This window comes from Schistocerca serialis, chromosome 7 (genome assembly GCF_023864345.2).
Source record: "Schistocerca serialis cubense isolate TAMUIC-IGC-003099 chromosome 7, iqSchSeri2.2, whole genome shotgun sequence".
Lineage (NCBI taxonomy): Eukaryota > Metazoa > Arthropoda > Insecta > Orthoptera > Acrididae > Schistocerca > Schistocerca serialis.
The window spans coordinates 189,177,875-189,193,661 of NC_064644.1; the positions used below are offsets into that span (position 1 = coordinate 189,177,875).

A 15,787-nucleotide genomic window follows, 5' to 3' on the forward strand; every position below is an offset into this window, starting at 1 on the left:
AATAGACTTCGTATCTACAACGCCGGGAAAAAGTCCAGAAATCACATGGAGATCACAATCAAAATCAGGCGAAATACTGTCTTCAATTGTCAGCGACGATGAATTTAGTCTTCTTTGGTGGTGGGGGAACGTGTTTTCCATTGTGCATTTCTTTCTTTAGTTTCTGAGCAGATAACAGTGAACCCAACGTATGTCCACTGTGAGCAGACAGGTGAAAAACTCTTTCTTCTTCGTCCTTCACATTTTCAACATTTCCGCCGCGAATGTCTGGCATTAACAAACGAGCGATACCAGAAATGAAACCTTGTGGGGATTCAGCGCCAAACGCTACAAATCAACGATTTGCTTCCACTATACGAGCGAAATGTAACATTACATGAGTCAGGAGGTACCTGAGAAGCAACATGAAAGTTTTTTATTTAATATTTTGGTCTCAGATCACGGTATCATTATAGGTTTCGACTTATTTTGAAATCATTATTAGGCGTTCTGTGTAAGAAGAAATAAAAGAGGAATTGTAAAAAAACTGGAAAGCACTCAAGCGTATGTAAATGAGTACGTTACGTAAGTAATTCCTCAACCTAAGAGTGGCCCATAACATAATGTATCGTAGTAGTTTACTATCCCTTTTTATTTTTTTTATTTTTTTAACAGAACATCTGATGATAACATGCTAATAAGTCGAAACCGGTTATGATATTTTTGTGACCCAAGGGTGAAATATGTCAAAAAACAGATTTCTCTTCTATCACTAATACTTGTTTCCTTAGAACCTGTTTTTGGCTTATTGGACCATTGACAGGAAACAACTGACCAGTGTCCACGAGGGACACTAGAGTGTAGAAAATCAAACATTGGGAACAAAGATACTATCAAGACACAGAGTATTTGGTCAAGAAATTACGCGAGAAATGTCAAATCCAGCGCTCGTCGCTGCTCTTATGCACCATGCATTTTAAATTACTATTTGCAAGATGGGTAATGTCAAACACAGAGCATAATGAACACAAAAAATGAAAAGACACACGTTGTATGAATGTAATACTAAGGTTGTGAGTGCCCGCCCGGCTAGCCGCGCGGTCTAACGCGCTGCTTCCCGAGCGGGAAGGCGTGCCGGTCCCCGGCACGAACCCGCCCGGCGGATTAGTGTCGAGGTCCGGTGTGCCGGCCAGCCTGTGGATGGTTCTTAAGGCGGTTTTCCATTCCGCTCAGTTACACTACGTCGGCGATTGCTGCGCAAACACTGTCTCCCTGTACGCGTACACCATAATTACTCTACCACGCAAACATTTGGGGTTACACTCGTCTGGTATGAGACGTTCCCAGGGGTGGGGGCCGATCCGCACAATAACCCTGGGTTCGTTGTGGGGCAGCGTTGAGGTGGGTGGACTACTGTGACCTGTTGAAGGATTGTCAACCAGTGGGTGCTACGGCGGGACGAAGCCTCTCCGTCGTTTCTAGGTCCCCGGTTCAATACACACAATACACAAGGCTATAAGTTAAATGATCACATTCTTCTCCACAAACGTGTACCACAATAGAATTGTCATTATACCTTACTTTGTTTTCCTTACAACCCCTAGAATGGTGTATCTGTAAGCAGAAGAGCGAGCAGCGCTTGTGGAAGAAAAATGGTCTTTCCCAGAAGAACCTAAAACTGACGTGCAGGACCTCTAAAAATCAGTTTCCTTTCTAATATTGCAGTGCAGCGTTTTGTGATTTATGGAAAATAAATACTATCCAGCCATGTCTGTGCACTGCGTCCCCACTGGTTTGGAATGGGCGCTCCGGAAGGTCAGTATAGCCTTTGGAAATAGAGTGTAGTTCGCTCCTTATGATATAGTGTGGTAGGGGAAGTGTGGGGAGTCGACTGCTCACACTTCAGTTGGCAGACAGAATATGTAACATTGATACAAGTTGTATGTTTTAATTTTACATGGTTTCTTTAGTTACGATATTTGATTTTACTCGTATTATAAACTGTAATTAAATATTGAACTTCGTGGCAGATTAAAACTATATGCACAACGGGGTCTCCAACCTGGGGCCTTTGCCTCTCGCCGGCAAATGCTCTGCTGACTCAGCCATACAAGGCACGACTAATATTAGACTACTGGGGTACTGGCGGAACTAAGGCTGTGGGGTTGGTCGTGAGTTGTGTTTGGTTAGCTCAGAGCTCAGTGGATTGAGCACTTGCATGTGAAAGGCAAAGCTCTCGAGTTAAGCGTCCCGGTCCTGGATACAGTTTTAATCTGTCAGCGTTCAAAGCAGAGCACACTCCGCTGCCGAGTGACTATTCACTCTGTAATTTAACAGTTAGGTGCATGATCCAAGTGAGCTATCGATTTGAGATTCCACACGTGATGTCATGACCACAGATTCTGTGAGTTGATAGTGTCTTTAATACTTGGTGTCCTTCACACACGTGCCTCTAGTTGATGCCAGTAAGTTGCTTCCTGATGACGGTCCAGTCGGCCGAAATCCGAAGTGAAACCAAAACGCGGTTACTTTGTTTTGTAACCTTAAATATGAAATTGTTCGACGAGGGGACTTCAAAAAGTAGGTTACATATGTCGTTGCACAATAAGACCACTGGGCAACGATAGTGACGCATTGTCGGAAAAGAGTCGTGTTCTGCGTTTCCTGTACACGCAGTTCTGCTGTGATACTGATAACAGGTGCATCAGAGTGTGCGGCATCTGGAAATGTATACATGAGCGGTGTGTTTTTTTAGGACATGTCCGACATGACAGACACCACTCAAATCTATAATAGTATGGGCACGACGGCTGCTTGATGAGCAAGTTTCAGTGTGAATGCACAACCAACGCCTGAACTCCTACGGGAATCAGAAATCTGGAAGTAGGGGCTAATGGAAAGAGGTCGTTGCAAAGTGGCGAGTAGTAAGTTGGGAATTTTTGTGTGACGGAAAGCGCGTTCGGATGGCCGAGGCGGTTAAGACAACTGTTCTGGGGACAAATTTTTGTCTTGCCGTTGCATTGGCGCAATGCACTGTGCGGTTGGAGGTCATTATTTCCTTCCTTTCTCTTTCCCATTCCGTTTCCTTTCCATTCGTTTCACCCCAATTGTTCATGCAGCCGGAAACGTACTCCAAAGCGGAACAATACGACTGTTGTGGGCAAAACGTCTGAATTCCACGTGGATTCACCACGAAATTATGGCGGGACCAAATCGAACATCTAGTCCAGTCGTAGTGACAAGGTGCCAACAATTTGACCAAGCTCATACAAAACTGAACTGGCAGACTCTTGAAGATGGACTGAAACTATCCCGAGAAAGTCTACTCTCAATCTTTCAAGAGCAGGCTTTAAATGATGGCTCTAGGAATATACTAAAATTCTCACACATAGCTCGCAGACGGATGGTGAGGGTAAGTTTAGATTAATTACAGCAGGCACAGTAGCATTTAAACGATGATTTTTCTCGCGCTCAGTACCCTATGCCACATACTTCACAGTGGTTGGCAGAGAATAGATGTAGATGTAGAAGAGGCTGAGGATGGTCTGGAAGGAAGGCCATCGGCATCGAACACAAATGATATTACAATGAAATGAACACCCTTAGGTGCTTACAGGCGTTGACATACGTCAACGGGGACAGATGAAAATGTGTACCCCGACCGGGACTCGAACCCGGGATCTCCTGCTTACACGGCAGACGCTCTATCCATCTGAGTCACCGAGGACACAGAGTATAGCGCGACTGCAGGGATTTATCTCTGGCACGCCTCCCGCGAAAACCACATTCTCAACGTATTGTCCCGCATTACGTTCGTAGTGCCCCCGCCCATTACACTCATTACTCGCGGCGCGTTGCCGATTTCCGTAAAGTTCGGGCACTGTTTGTGCATTCGCACTTAAGAAGAAGATGGTCAAGTGGCCGCTGAGCCTTAACTATATATATATATATATATATATATATATATATATATATATATACTAAGATGGTATCTGTTCTTTCGGACATGTCTTAGTATATATATAACAAATGATATTGTCGAGGCATCGCGGAGCTTATTCGCAGCAGTTACAGATTTTTCGGCTAGGAGGAATGACTGTGAGACCGACCGACTTTCACAGAGACTTTGTGACTATGCTGAAAAATAGTATTACGTATCCGTGTCACTTTGAAGTGCAGTGCAGCATTCAATAAAGATTACTTGGCTTGCCATAATAATGTGTAACTTAATATTTGTAGTTCCCTCGTAGCAATACGTGACGAAAGAATCCATAAACACATTAAAGTAACTTTACAAAACGGTCTCTGTGTTTCCTTAAGGTAGTGTGAAGTACTCGGTTTCGCCAGCACGTTACTTGACAGCAGTGTGGTAAGGAACAGTTGGGTGGCTGTGGCGCCTAGGAAGAGTGGGGATAGGGGGGGGGGGGGCGGACAGAGGGGGTCGTCAGACGTCGCAGAGGAACTCGAGCGATACCTGGGAGAGCGGCCGGATGCGTTCGTGTATGCTGCGCTCGGCCTGCAGCGCCGACGGCGGCGGGTGGTCGGGCGTGGGCGGCTGCTGGTAGTGCGTGGGGCTGAGTGGCGTCTGCACGGGCCGCGCGCCCGCCGCCTCCGCCCCCGCGTCCACCAGGCTCTCCTGCGACGGCCGCAGCGTGATGTAGGCGTTGGACACGAACGTGGAGCCGGCCGGCTCGTCGGCGCCCGCGGCCGCGTCCTCGGCGTCGGCCAGGCTGCCGTCCTCCGCCTCGCGGTCCCGCGCCGCCGCCGCCGCGGCCAGCCGCCCCCGGCCGCCGCCTGCGTACACGGTGACGGGCGCGGCGGCGGTCGCGGTCGCGGGCGGCTCGTAGTTCTCGTAGTGGTGGCTGCGGCGCAGCTTGCGGCGCGGGTTCTGGGCGCGCAGCAGCGGCAGCCCGCCGGCGCCCGCCTCGTGCGCCGAGGTGGCGAGCAGCGCCACCGGCGGCCGCATGTCGACGTACTGGTCGGCCGAGCGGCCGCGCCGCAGGTCGCCGTGGCTGCGGCCGCTGCGCGCCAGGTACAGGTACTCGTAGTTGTGGCCCTGCGGCGCTCGGCACCCGCCGCTGTCCGCCGACAGGCTCATCAGCGCCGGCGGCGTCGCGTGCGTCGGCGACACCGACAGGTTGCGCCGCGGCGGCTTCTTCGGGGGCGTCGGCTGCGGATCACGAAACACGTGACAGCCGTATTATAGCAAACAGTACACTGCCCAGTGTTCTCGACGGATCGCTTTTCAGACGTAAAAGTACCGTCGTGCTCACAATAAAGAAGTGTTATAAGGCCAAGACTGCTCATAATACAGGGTGTCCTTTTCAACTCTCTCACATTTCAAAGGCCCAGAAAAAAAGAAAATATGCAGTAGATGTGATACTAATAATAATAGTGGCATGTGACGAGAACTCCCGTCGGGTAGACCGCTCGCCTGGTGCAAGTCTTTCGATTTGACGCCACTTCGGCGACTTGCGCGTCGATGGGGATGAAATGATGATGATGATGATTATTATTATTATTAGGACAACACAACACCCAGTACCTGAGCGGAGAAAATCTCCGACTCAGCCGAGAATCGAACCCGGGCCCTTTGGATTGACAGTCCGTCGCGCTGACCACTCAGCTACTGGGGACGGACGATGTGATAATGAAATTGCACGATATGCTAGGGCATGTCAAAAATCTGTTACATATACAGCGTGGTTCTCATTAACGTTTAAAAACCCCCGAAGGGACATAGATGACGCTGAGGCAAGTAATTTATTATCAGACACGCGGAGCCCAAAAGGTCGGAAAATGGCCTAAAAGTGGATCACAAATGTTGAAAATGTTACATCACCATGTCGTGCCTCGTCGCATGTATAGCAGTTGGGCTTGTCGATCCTGTTCTCGCTAGTAGGGGGGAGTGCTACACATCACTCCACTGGGCTCCTCTCTTTTCGTAAATGTAAACCATTTCACTGCATTATTGTATTACCACTACTACGAGGACTTCTGTATCACACTGGATAATGCAAGAACGAAAACAGAGTACTCTATTGCGGCAATGTCTAGCACTGCCCCCTATAGGCGAGGACAGGATCGACAAACCCAACCATTGCTCACACAGCGAGATATGGGATCTGCTGATATGACACACTCAATATTTGTGATCCACTTTAGGGGTATTTCCCGGAATTTGCAACCCCTGTGTCTTGAATTACTTGTCTCAGCATCATCTTACATCGTTTTGGAGATTTTTAAACGCCAGCAAGTGTAAAGCAGAGTGTCTGCGTGTACACTGAGGATCTCCCCCCCCCCCCCCCCCCCCCAACCTCTGGATTGATTTCAGCCACATTTGGCACAGAAACAGCAGGCTTCACGAGTATCAGCACTGCAAAGTTTATAGCCTCCTAGTTCCAATAGGGGCAGCGACGTGGGCAAAATCGTGTTTTTCTAGCCCCTGGCATGCAGGCTACCATGCAAAACAGGCTTGTTATGTGGGAACAATATTACCCTGCCAAACCAAACTGCTCTGCAGGGCAGCCTACATGTCATGGCTATGAAACGGTTTTCGAAGCCCGAAATGTAGGCTGCCCTGTTGGAGTAGTATTTGCCTGCTTTACTGATCTGCTTCCCATGGCAGCTCGTACATCATACTCAAATAAATTATTTTCGTTCCACTGATGTCTAGCCTGCCCTGCATGACAGGTGTGTTGGGGGAGTAGTATCAGCCTGATTTATTGAACTGTATCGCAGGGGCTACATGTGCCAATGAGCATGGCTGGGGACAGGTTGAGATGGACAGAGCAGGGAATGGACAGAGAGAAGGGAGGAAGGGGTTATGTGTGGGGCAGGCAAATACACAGGCAAAGACATGGGGAAAAGGCTAGTTTATTTAATAATCATCAGTACACCTCTGCCTGTTAACCATTTGTAACATGAACAATATCGCGTCTGTATTAAATTTCTTGCCCTGTTCTTCATAAAATATCATCTGTCACTGTTGCAATCGCGTCAGTGGCATGATGCAACACAGGAATATTATCCACTTTGGTAGGATGCATACAGTCCTTCAGGACTCCCCACAAGAAGCAACCCAGGGGAGTAATGTCAGGGGATTACGAAAGCCAGGCACTGTGTCCTCTCCATCTGATCTGGCAATTGGGGAATTTCGTATCCAGGATATCATGAACAGTTGTTGTCCAATCAAGTGGATCTCCATCTTGTTAACAGATGATGTCAAGTGCAAGTCTTGCATCTGAGGATAAAAAAATACTCCTCCAACATGTCGAGACACAACGACCCATTTACTGTGTTTTCTGGAAAGAAGAACAGTTAGTCCACACCACACATTCAGTTTAGGGCTATCATGAACATGTTCAACGATAGCATGCAGATGTTGTGAGCCCAAAATCCGAACATTACGCAGATTAACCTTTCCTGAAACATGAGAGGTTGCCGCATCTGATAATAAACATCATTCCAGGAAGCTGCCAGCCATGTCAAATGCTTCACTATATCCGTAGCAAATTGTTGTTAGCATGGTTTGTCATTCAGGATTAGATGTTGCAGAATTTGCACTTTGTAAGTACATACACGAAGACGCCGGTATAGCATACAATGCAACGTTGCTGAGGTACATTAACTTGTCTAGATGTCTGCAGAATTGACTTACGTGGGCTTCTGAGAAACTCTTGTCTGATGTCCTCCACTGTCTCTTCCGAAACACTATGACGTGCACCCCAGAATGTTTCAGAAAACCTATGATAATTTCTTTGTTCAATAATCGGCGATTTTGTTTCTGCAAACCACACTACTAATCGCGCTCACTATTGTGAAGCTGTCATCTTAAAAAAAAATGGCTCTGAGCACTATGGGACCTAACATCGATGGTCATCAGTCCCCTAGAACTTAGAACTACTTAAACCTAACTAACCTAAGGACAGCACACAACACCCAGCCATCACGAGGCAGAGAAAATCCCTGACCCCGCCGGGAATCGAACCCGGGAACCCGGGCGTGGGAAGCGAGAACGCTACCGCACGACCACGAGATGCGGGCAGCTGTCATCTTCACTTCATGTGATCATCCTGCTTTCTGGCGACAATAGTAGGCGCGTCTGACGGGGGAATATAAATTCTTTGGTACACTAACATTATTTATATCTCAGAGCGTCATTTACAGGGGATGAAGTGCCTAAGCTTCCCGTGGAGGGGTATAGCTTATCTGGTTTCTCGCACGAAGTTCGTTGCAGAAGGGAGGAGTGGCCATTTATGCCAACCGTAATGTCTCATCTGAGAGAGTTGAAAGATCAAAATACGATAATGGTCAAATATCTGTAGACTGTGCAGAAGATTTTTAATTTCCGAGGAAAAAAAACGTTTTATTGGGGGCCTCTACAGATCCCTCAGTTCAAAGGGCAGGCCCTTCCTCTCCAGACTTAACATTATGCTACGCTCGGTTCCTAAGATAGAAAAGAGGTTGATTTTGTGTAGGGACTTCAATATAAACTACATGACTAATTCCCCAGACAAAAGGATGTTAATGGATTTACTTCAATCTTACAGCCTAGTACAGACAGTATTATTTCCAACTAGTTCTACATCTACATCTACATCCATACTCCGCAAGCCACCTGACGGTGTGTGGCGGAGCGTAAATTAAGTACCTCTATCGGTTCTCCCTTCTATTCCAGTCTCGTATTGTTCGTGGAAAGAAAGATTGTCGGTATGCCTCTGAGTGGGTTCTAATCTCTCTTATTTTATTCTCATGGTCTCTTCGCGAGATATACGTAGGAGGGAGCAATATACTGCTTGACTCCTCGGTGAAAGTATGTTCTCGAAACTTCAACAAAAGCCCGTACCAAGCTACTGAGTTTCTCTACTGCAGAGTCTTCCACTGGAGTTTATCTATCATCTCCGTAACGCTTTCGCGATTACTAAATGATCCTGTAACGAAGCGCGCTGTTCTCCGTTGGATTTTCTCTATCTCTTCTATCATCCCTATCTGGTACGGATCCCACACTGCTGAGCAGTATTCAAGCAGTGGGCGAACAAGCGTACTGTAATGTACTTCCTTTGCTTTCGGATTGCATTTCCTTAGGATTCTTCCAATGAATCTCAGTCTGGCATCTGCTTTACCGACGATCAACTTTGTATGGTCATTCCATTTTAAATCACTCATAATGCCTACTCCCAGATAATTTATGGAATTAACTGCTTCCAGTTGCTGACCTGCAAGCGTTTTCGGCTCCAGTCTCGTGCTCGCGTTGCACCAGGAGGTTGTACGGTACGAACTTGATAAGGTATACAAACTCGAAGCTAGCTGCAGACAGTGTAATGCAAACTCATACGAAATTATTGCTACACAGACGGCCGAAGGAACGAGGCTTCGTCGAATGGAAACCTTTTAGGTGAAGGCGCGTCAGTGCTGTTGTGGATACCCATCGGCGCCCCTGTATGCGTACAAGCTGTCAACTATACAATACAGGCGCTTAGTCTTTAAATGTTTGTACTTACTATCAGAACGGAAACATTATAGAACACTCAAAACGAAATCTCTGTTTTAATCACAAATCCATACTTGTGATTGGTGATCTAAAACTTTTGACCAGTAGCGTATAGCTAACCAATGGATAACGTGATACAGAACAAAAAGAATGCAGAAAGTTTTACTGATAAATTCAGGATCTACATCTAAATCTACATACATACTCCGCAATCCACCATACGGTGCACGGCGGAGGGTACCTCGTACCACAACTAGCATCTTCTCTCCCTGTTCCACTCCCAAACAGAACGAGGGGAAAATGACTGCCTATATGCCTCTGTACGAGCCCTAATTTCTCTTATCTTATCTTTGTGGTCTTTCCGCGAAATATAAGTCGGCGGCAGTAAAAATGTACTGCAGTCAGCCTCAAATGCTGGTTCTCTAAATTTCCTCATAGCGATTCACGAAAAGAACGCCTCCTTTCCTCTAGGGACTCCCACCCGAGCTCGTGAAGCATTTCCGTAAGACTCGCGTGATGATCAAACCTACCAGTAACAAATCTAGCAGCCCGCCTCTGAATTGCTTCTATGTCCTCCCTCAATTCGACCTGATAGGGATCCCAAACGGTCGAGCAGTACTCAAGAATAGGTCGTATTAGTGTTTTATAAGCGGTCTCCTTTACAGATGAACCACATCTTCCCAAAATTCTACCAATGAATCGAAGACGACTATCCGCCTTCCCCACAACTGCCATTACATGCTTGTCCCATTTCATATCTCTCTTCAAGGTTACGCCCAAATATTTATCGACGTGACTGTGTCAAGCGGTACACTACTAATGGAGTATTCAGACATTACAGGATTCTTTTTCCTATCCATCTGCATTAATTTACATTTATCTATATTTAGAGTACATTCCCGTACACCACAGCATCATCAGCAAACAGCCGCACACTGCTATCCACCCTATCCAAAAGATCATTTCTGTAGACAGAAAACAGCAGCGGACCTACCACACTTCCCTGGGGCACTCCAACAACATCATGATCATAAACTGTATCAGCATAGATTCTTCTCTATTGCTATTTATTCTTTTGTGTGTGAGGTACTAGCAAGCCTGAACGGTAGGCTGATGAATGTAAGTATTTTCTTCGATTTAATAGAGTCATTTGATTTGGTGGACCATAGAATACTTTTCGGTAAATTGGAACATTATGGGATTAAGGAAGAGCTCCACAATGGTTCACTTCACATATGGAAATTGGGACGCAAAAAGTTGCTCTCCAGTCTCAACAAACAGCGAAGAGGTCGAAATCTTACTAGGGTCATGTAAATTTGCGAGGAAGGGGGAGGGGGGGGGCGGGAAGGGGAAGTACTATAAGGCCCTGTGCTGGATCATTGCTTTTCGTGAATATTTCAATGAGCTACCACTAAACATGGCAGATGACACACAGAATTTTCTCTTTGCAGACGACAAGTGTCATTGTGAAACACGAGCAATGTAATAGCACTGATGTAGCTGATAGGATAGTCAATATTAACAGTACACGGCTTTCAAAGAGCAGAATAACACTTAACTGTAACTAAACGCAATGCACACAGTTCCTGACGGTCAACAGTTGTAAAAGCGAAATTTTACTGCCCCTAGGTGGGGCAATATAACTTGCGAAACGCCAATGAAGATAAAATTAGAGAGATTTGAGCCGGCACGGAGGCTTACCAGCAATCATTCTTCCCGCGATCCATACGCTAGCGGAACAGGAAAGGATGAAAGTGGCAGTGGTACACGATGTACCCTCCGCCACACATTGCAAGGTGATTTGCTGAGCATACATGCAGATATAGATTTAGAAATCAGCGGAATCTTGTCCAGCAGCTGATATATCATGAAACGCCGTTTTATCGTGAAAAATGAATTAAAAACACACAAATAATTATTTTAGAGCAAACAGAATCCAGCACGTGGTTTTTGACGCAGAGAAGTCTTTAGGCAAGGTAACGATGGGCTTACACTAAGGAATTGTTGTTGAACCGATATAGCTCACAAATTACAGGATGGAGGAAAACAAATTGATATTACGGTCAGAGCAGGTTAGAGGGCGTCGAATCCAGAAAAATAACCGCAAGTCTCAGATGCAGCGTTGTGGAGATACGGCCATAAAACAGCCAACGGTGATTTGTGAAATTGAACAAACTTACCTCATCTAAGACCTGTTATGCTGAAGAGCACAGTTACTAAATAAATCAGCAGAAGATACTGTGAAAAGTCAAAGCTAAGTGCATTTTAAATTGCACCACTGCAGAACATTGTCTTAACGCAGGTCATCCTAACCTTACGAGTAGAGCTCGTAGTTTTTGCTTATCTCTCTCTCTCTCTCTCTCTCTCTCTCTCTCTCTCTCTCTCTCTGTGTGTGCGTGTGTGTGTGTGTGTGTGTGTGTGTGTGTGTGTGTGTGTGTGTGTGTGTTTGTGTTTTCTGATTCTTGTGGAGTTTCTCTGAAAACAGAGGTTTGAAATTGTGTGTGTTTTCTGATTCTTGTGGAGTTTCTCTGAAAACCGAGGTTTGAAATTCTGAAATTCTCTTGCACAGCGCTTACGTGCTGTGGTTTTGCGTGAAAATCTCACGGTGTGCTCATGGAGGAGGAGGAGATTGGTCTTTAACGTCATAGCCGGCCGGGGTGGCCGAGCGGTTCTAGGCGCTGCAGTCTGAAACCGCGCGACCGCTACGGTCGCAGGTTCGAATCCTGACTCAGGCATGGATGTGTGTGATGTCCTTAGGTTAGTTAGGTTTAATTAGTTTTAAGTTCTAGGCGACTGATGACCTCAGATGTTAAGTCGCATAGTGCTCAGAGCCATTTGAACCATTTGAAGAAGGAAATTGGCCGTACCCTTTCAAAGGATCCATCCCGTCGTTTGCCTTACGCGATTTAAGGATATCACGGGAAATCTAAACCTGGACGCCGGACGCGGGTTCGAACCGTCGTCCTCCAGAACAGGAGTCAGTGTGCTAACCTCTGTGCTACCTCGCTCGGTAAGGGTGTGCTTCTGTCGTATTGGCGGTGATCGACTACGTCACTCGGCTGCATTCCCGTAAGTTATTTTAAACTTTTAATTCCAATCCATCACTGGTCAAAGTTTGTGTTGTCTGCTGGTAAAACTTAAATCAAATGCTCTAGAAACACCTTAATGCCATTAATTTTTCAAGATAATACGCTGTACAGCAGGAACAGCGTTACAGTAAGATAGTCGGCATACTGTATTCTTAGGTGGAATGTTACAAATGTAAAGGCCACAGTATCAGTTTTTGTTAATGTACAGAAAACATCAATAAACTTTTTCGAATAAAGTACTGAAGATCAGTAAGTGTGCATTACGACAACGTTGAAGAAGAAAAGAGCAATTAAGATTTTACACCACCTTTTCTCTAAAGTAACATTTTCTTACAGAAAATCCTCAAAATTCCTGTCTTCAACATCAATGTTGACGTTGAGGAAGAAGTGAATGGCACACACTCTCGAAAATTCCTGACGTCTTGTGAATGATTGACGATGTCTCAAAATACTTTCGCTTACCAGATAAATTTCTACGCGCTACATCCACATCTACATGACTACTCTGCAATTCACATTTAAGTGCCTGGCAGTGGGCTCATCGACCCACCTTCAGACTGTTTCTCTACTGTTCCACTCTAGGACAGCGCGTGGGAAAAACGAACAATTAAATCTTACCGCCCGAGCTCTGCTTATACTATTTTATTACAATGATAATTTCTCCCTATATAGGTGGGCGTCAACGAAGTATTTTCGCATTCGGAAGAGAACATTGGTGATCGAAAATTCGTGAAAAGATTTCGCCGTAATGAGAAACACCTTTGTTTTAATGATTGCCACACCAATTCGCCTATCACTTCCGTGACACTCTCTCCCATATTTTGCGATAATAAAAAACGAGCTGCCCTTCTTTAAACTTTTTCAATGCCCTCCGTCAGTCATATCTAATACAGATCCCAAGTCGCACATAAATACACCAGCAGAGGACGAACAAGCGTAGTATTATAGTCTCTTTAGTACATCAGTTGCATCTTTTAAGTGTTCTGCCAACAAAACGCAGTCTTCTGTTTGTCTTCCCCATAACATTATCTATATGATGGTTCCAATTTTAGTTGTTCGTCATTGTAAGTCCAAGGTATTTAGTTGAACTGACAGCCTTTTGATTTTTTTTTTAATTTCTTTATTCAATCAATATTATGATACAATTTAACCTACTACCTAAATACACTAGTAGGTCCTATTTTTAACTATTACAATGTACAATCTGCAGCTGTTGTTATTTTGAACAATACAGGTTAATTCTGTGATCCTTCACCACTATGGGGATTATTCTACTGTTAGACTTTGATACTACGTTTAACAAGTTACTATGACTACTCTACCTGCAGCGTCACGGGTGTGCCAGAAGAAGATACAAACCTATAATTACTGGCCTTTCCCACTGAGCTAATCCCAGAGGGAGTGCCCCTGGCACTGGGCTGGCCGATGAGTTGGTCGCTGCAGATCTATACTAATGTTATTATCCTAATCTGAACCTATAACTAATCTGTATCTAATGTCGTAATCGGTGCTTTGTCAAATTCGGTGTTGATGTACTACCCCCCAACCTAATCCGAAAACCTGGCGGGTTCCAGCCGTGGGGCGGCTGGCCAAGTCCATGTCCTGGCGGAACAGGGAGGGTGTACGTGTCAAGTCTGGTGTTTTTTCATTGGTTGTTTCTTAGGTACTGTTTGATGACTTTACCTGAGATTGCATCTGCTAGGTGATTCAGGACGTTAAAAGGGTTTTCGTGGCTGAGCAAGTGGTGCGTATCGTTATTCGGCAGTTGTTCCCTGAATTGTTGTGCAACGTCGTCGAAGAGGGGACACTCGTACACCACATGGTCTGGAGTGCCCTGCACTGCTCCACAGTCACTCGCTGGTGTTGCCCTTTTCCCGAACCGACACAAATATGTCGGGTACGATCCATGCCCAGTAAGAAAGTGCAGCAAGCCTCTAGTGGGTTTGATGTATGTGAGTTTTAAGCGTTCCTGTATGTTTGGCTGACGCTGACGCTAACGTGACGGGCCTTATCCTTGGCCCGAGGTTGTTGGAGTTCTGTCCTGTTATGGCCTATCCTCCTGTTCCCTGCTGGGTGTCTGATGGTTGGTCCTGGCGTGGGTTGTCGATGTCACCTGGCTGCTAGCATGCGAACATGCTAGCGGTGGATTTTGTTCTTCTGCGTCTTCATTGCCTCGCGCGAGGCTTGCTGGATAGCTGTCTCCTGCTCTGCTGTGAGCTGTCGTTCGCCGTCGCGAACCTCGTTCCTCAGCCGTGCGACTGCGTCTTCCAGGATGTATTCCCAGTCGCACGGCGTGAATACGGGGTTCGCGTTGATGACGTTGAGGTCCTTTCTCGTGGCGAACTCAAGCATGATTGCTCTCTGTCCGCCACGGAAGTCCTCCGGCTTGTGAGGTAGCGAGGGCTTTTGGGGGTAGGGGTTTTGCTGCGCGTTGAAGCGCCCATCCCGCAGCATGGTGGCAATCTTCCTCAGTATCACGGGCATGTTGCTGCGGTCAGGGAAGGGTATCACGTCGGAGCACAGCTTCCCACCCTCTTCGTCGTGTTTCCCCTTTCGTTTCAACTTCCCGGTCTCCTGTATTGCTACAGGTTCCGGGGCGACGTCCGTTTGTGTTGCTGCGTCCGTCCGCGGCGAAACACTCGTCTGCGTCGCCGTGTCCACCCCCGCTTGTCGGGCCACCGTGGGGGTGGCGTCGGGGGCAGGTGTCTCCTTCTTCGTCGCCAGCCTGAGTTCCTCCCGCAGCTGTTGAGCTGCCGGTGAACGGCGACGAGCTCCTTCTGGGTGGCTGCCCTCTCTGCCTCCATTGCGGCTTTGAGAGCAGCCACAGCGTCGTCGGTGGCGGCGCTGGGCGGGATTCCCGCCTCGCCGACATCTTGTTGGCGCGGTCCTTGTGGGGCCGCAACCTCTTCCTTATTTGCCGCTTTTCTTGCGGCGGCCTGCGTCCTCTGCTTTAGGTACGCGCAGCCGCGCGAGTTTGCGGCATGCGCGCCCCCACAGTTGGCGCACGTGGACGCCACGTGTTGCGGCTTGTCGCAGTCGCGTGTATCATGCGCCTTAGCGCACTGCAAGCACGCAACTGCTTCCTTGCACGTCTTGGCGACGTGCCCGACCTTCTGGCAGCGGTAGCACTGCCTCTTGTGCTGCCGTCTGCTTCGCCTCTTCTTCTTGTTGCTGCCGCGGCCGTCTCCTGCCAGCGTGAGCAGAAGCTTTGCCACAGCAGCAAGCT

General features: G+C 47.0%; 1 protein-coding gene across 1 annotated transcript in view; it reads right to left on the reverse strand.

Annotated features, from left to right (window-relative positions):
* Positions 1 to 15,787, reverse strand: part of LOC126412963 (ankyrin repeat and SAM domain-containing protein 1A-like) — a 611,160-nt gene that overhangs the window by 107,447 nt on the left and 487,926 nt on the right. The window contains exons 9-10 of the mRNA XM_050082855.1: positions 4,754 to 5,149; positions 4,454 to 4,669 (exon numbers count right to left, since the gene is read on the reverse strand). Of these exons, the coding sequence (XP_049938812.1) occupies positions 4,454 to 4,669; positions 4,754 to 5,149 (612 nt within the window). The remainder of the gene's footprint in view (positions 1 to 4,453; positions 4,670 to 4,753; positions 5,150 to 15,787) is intronic.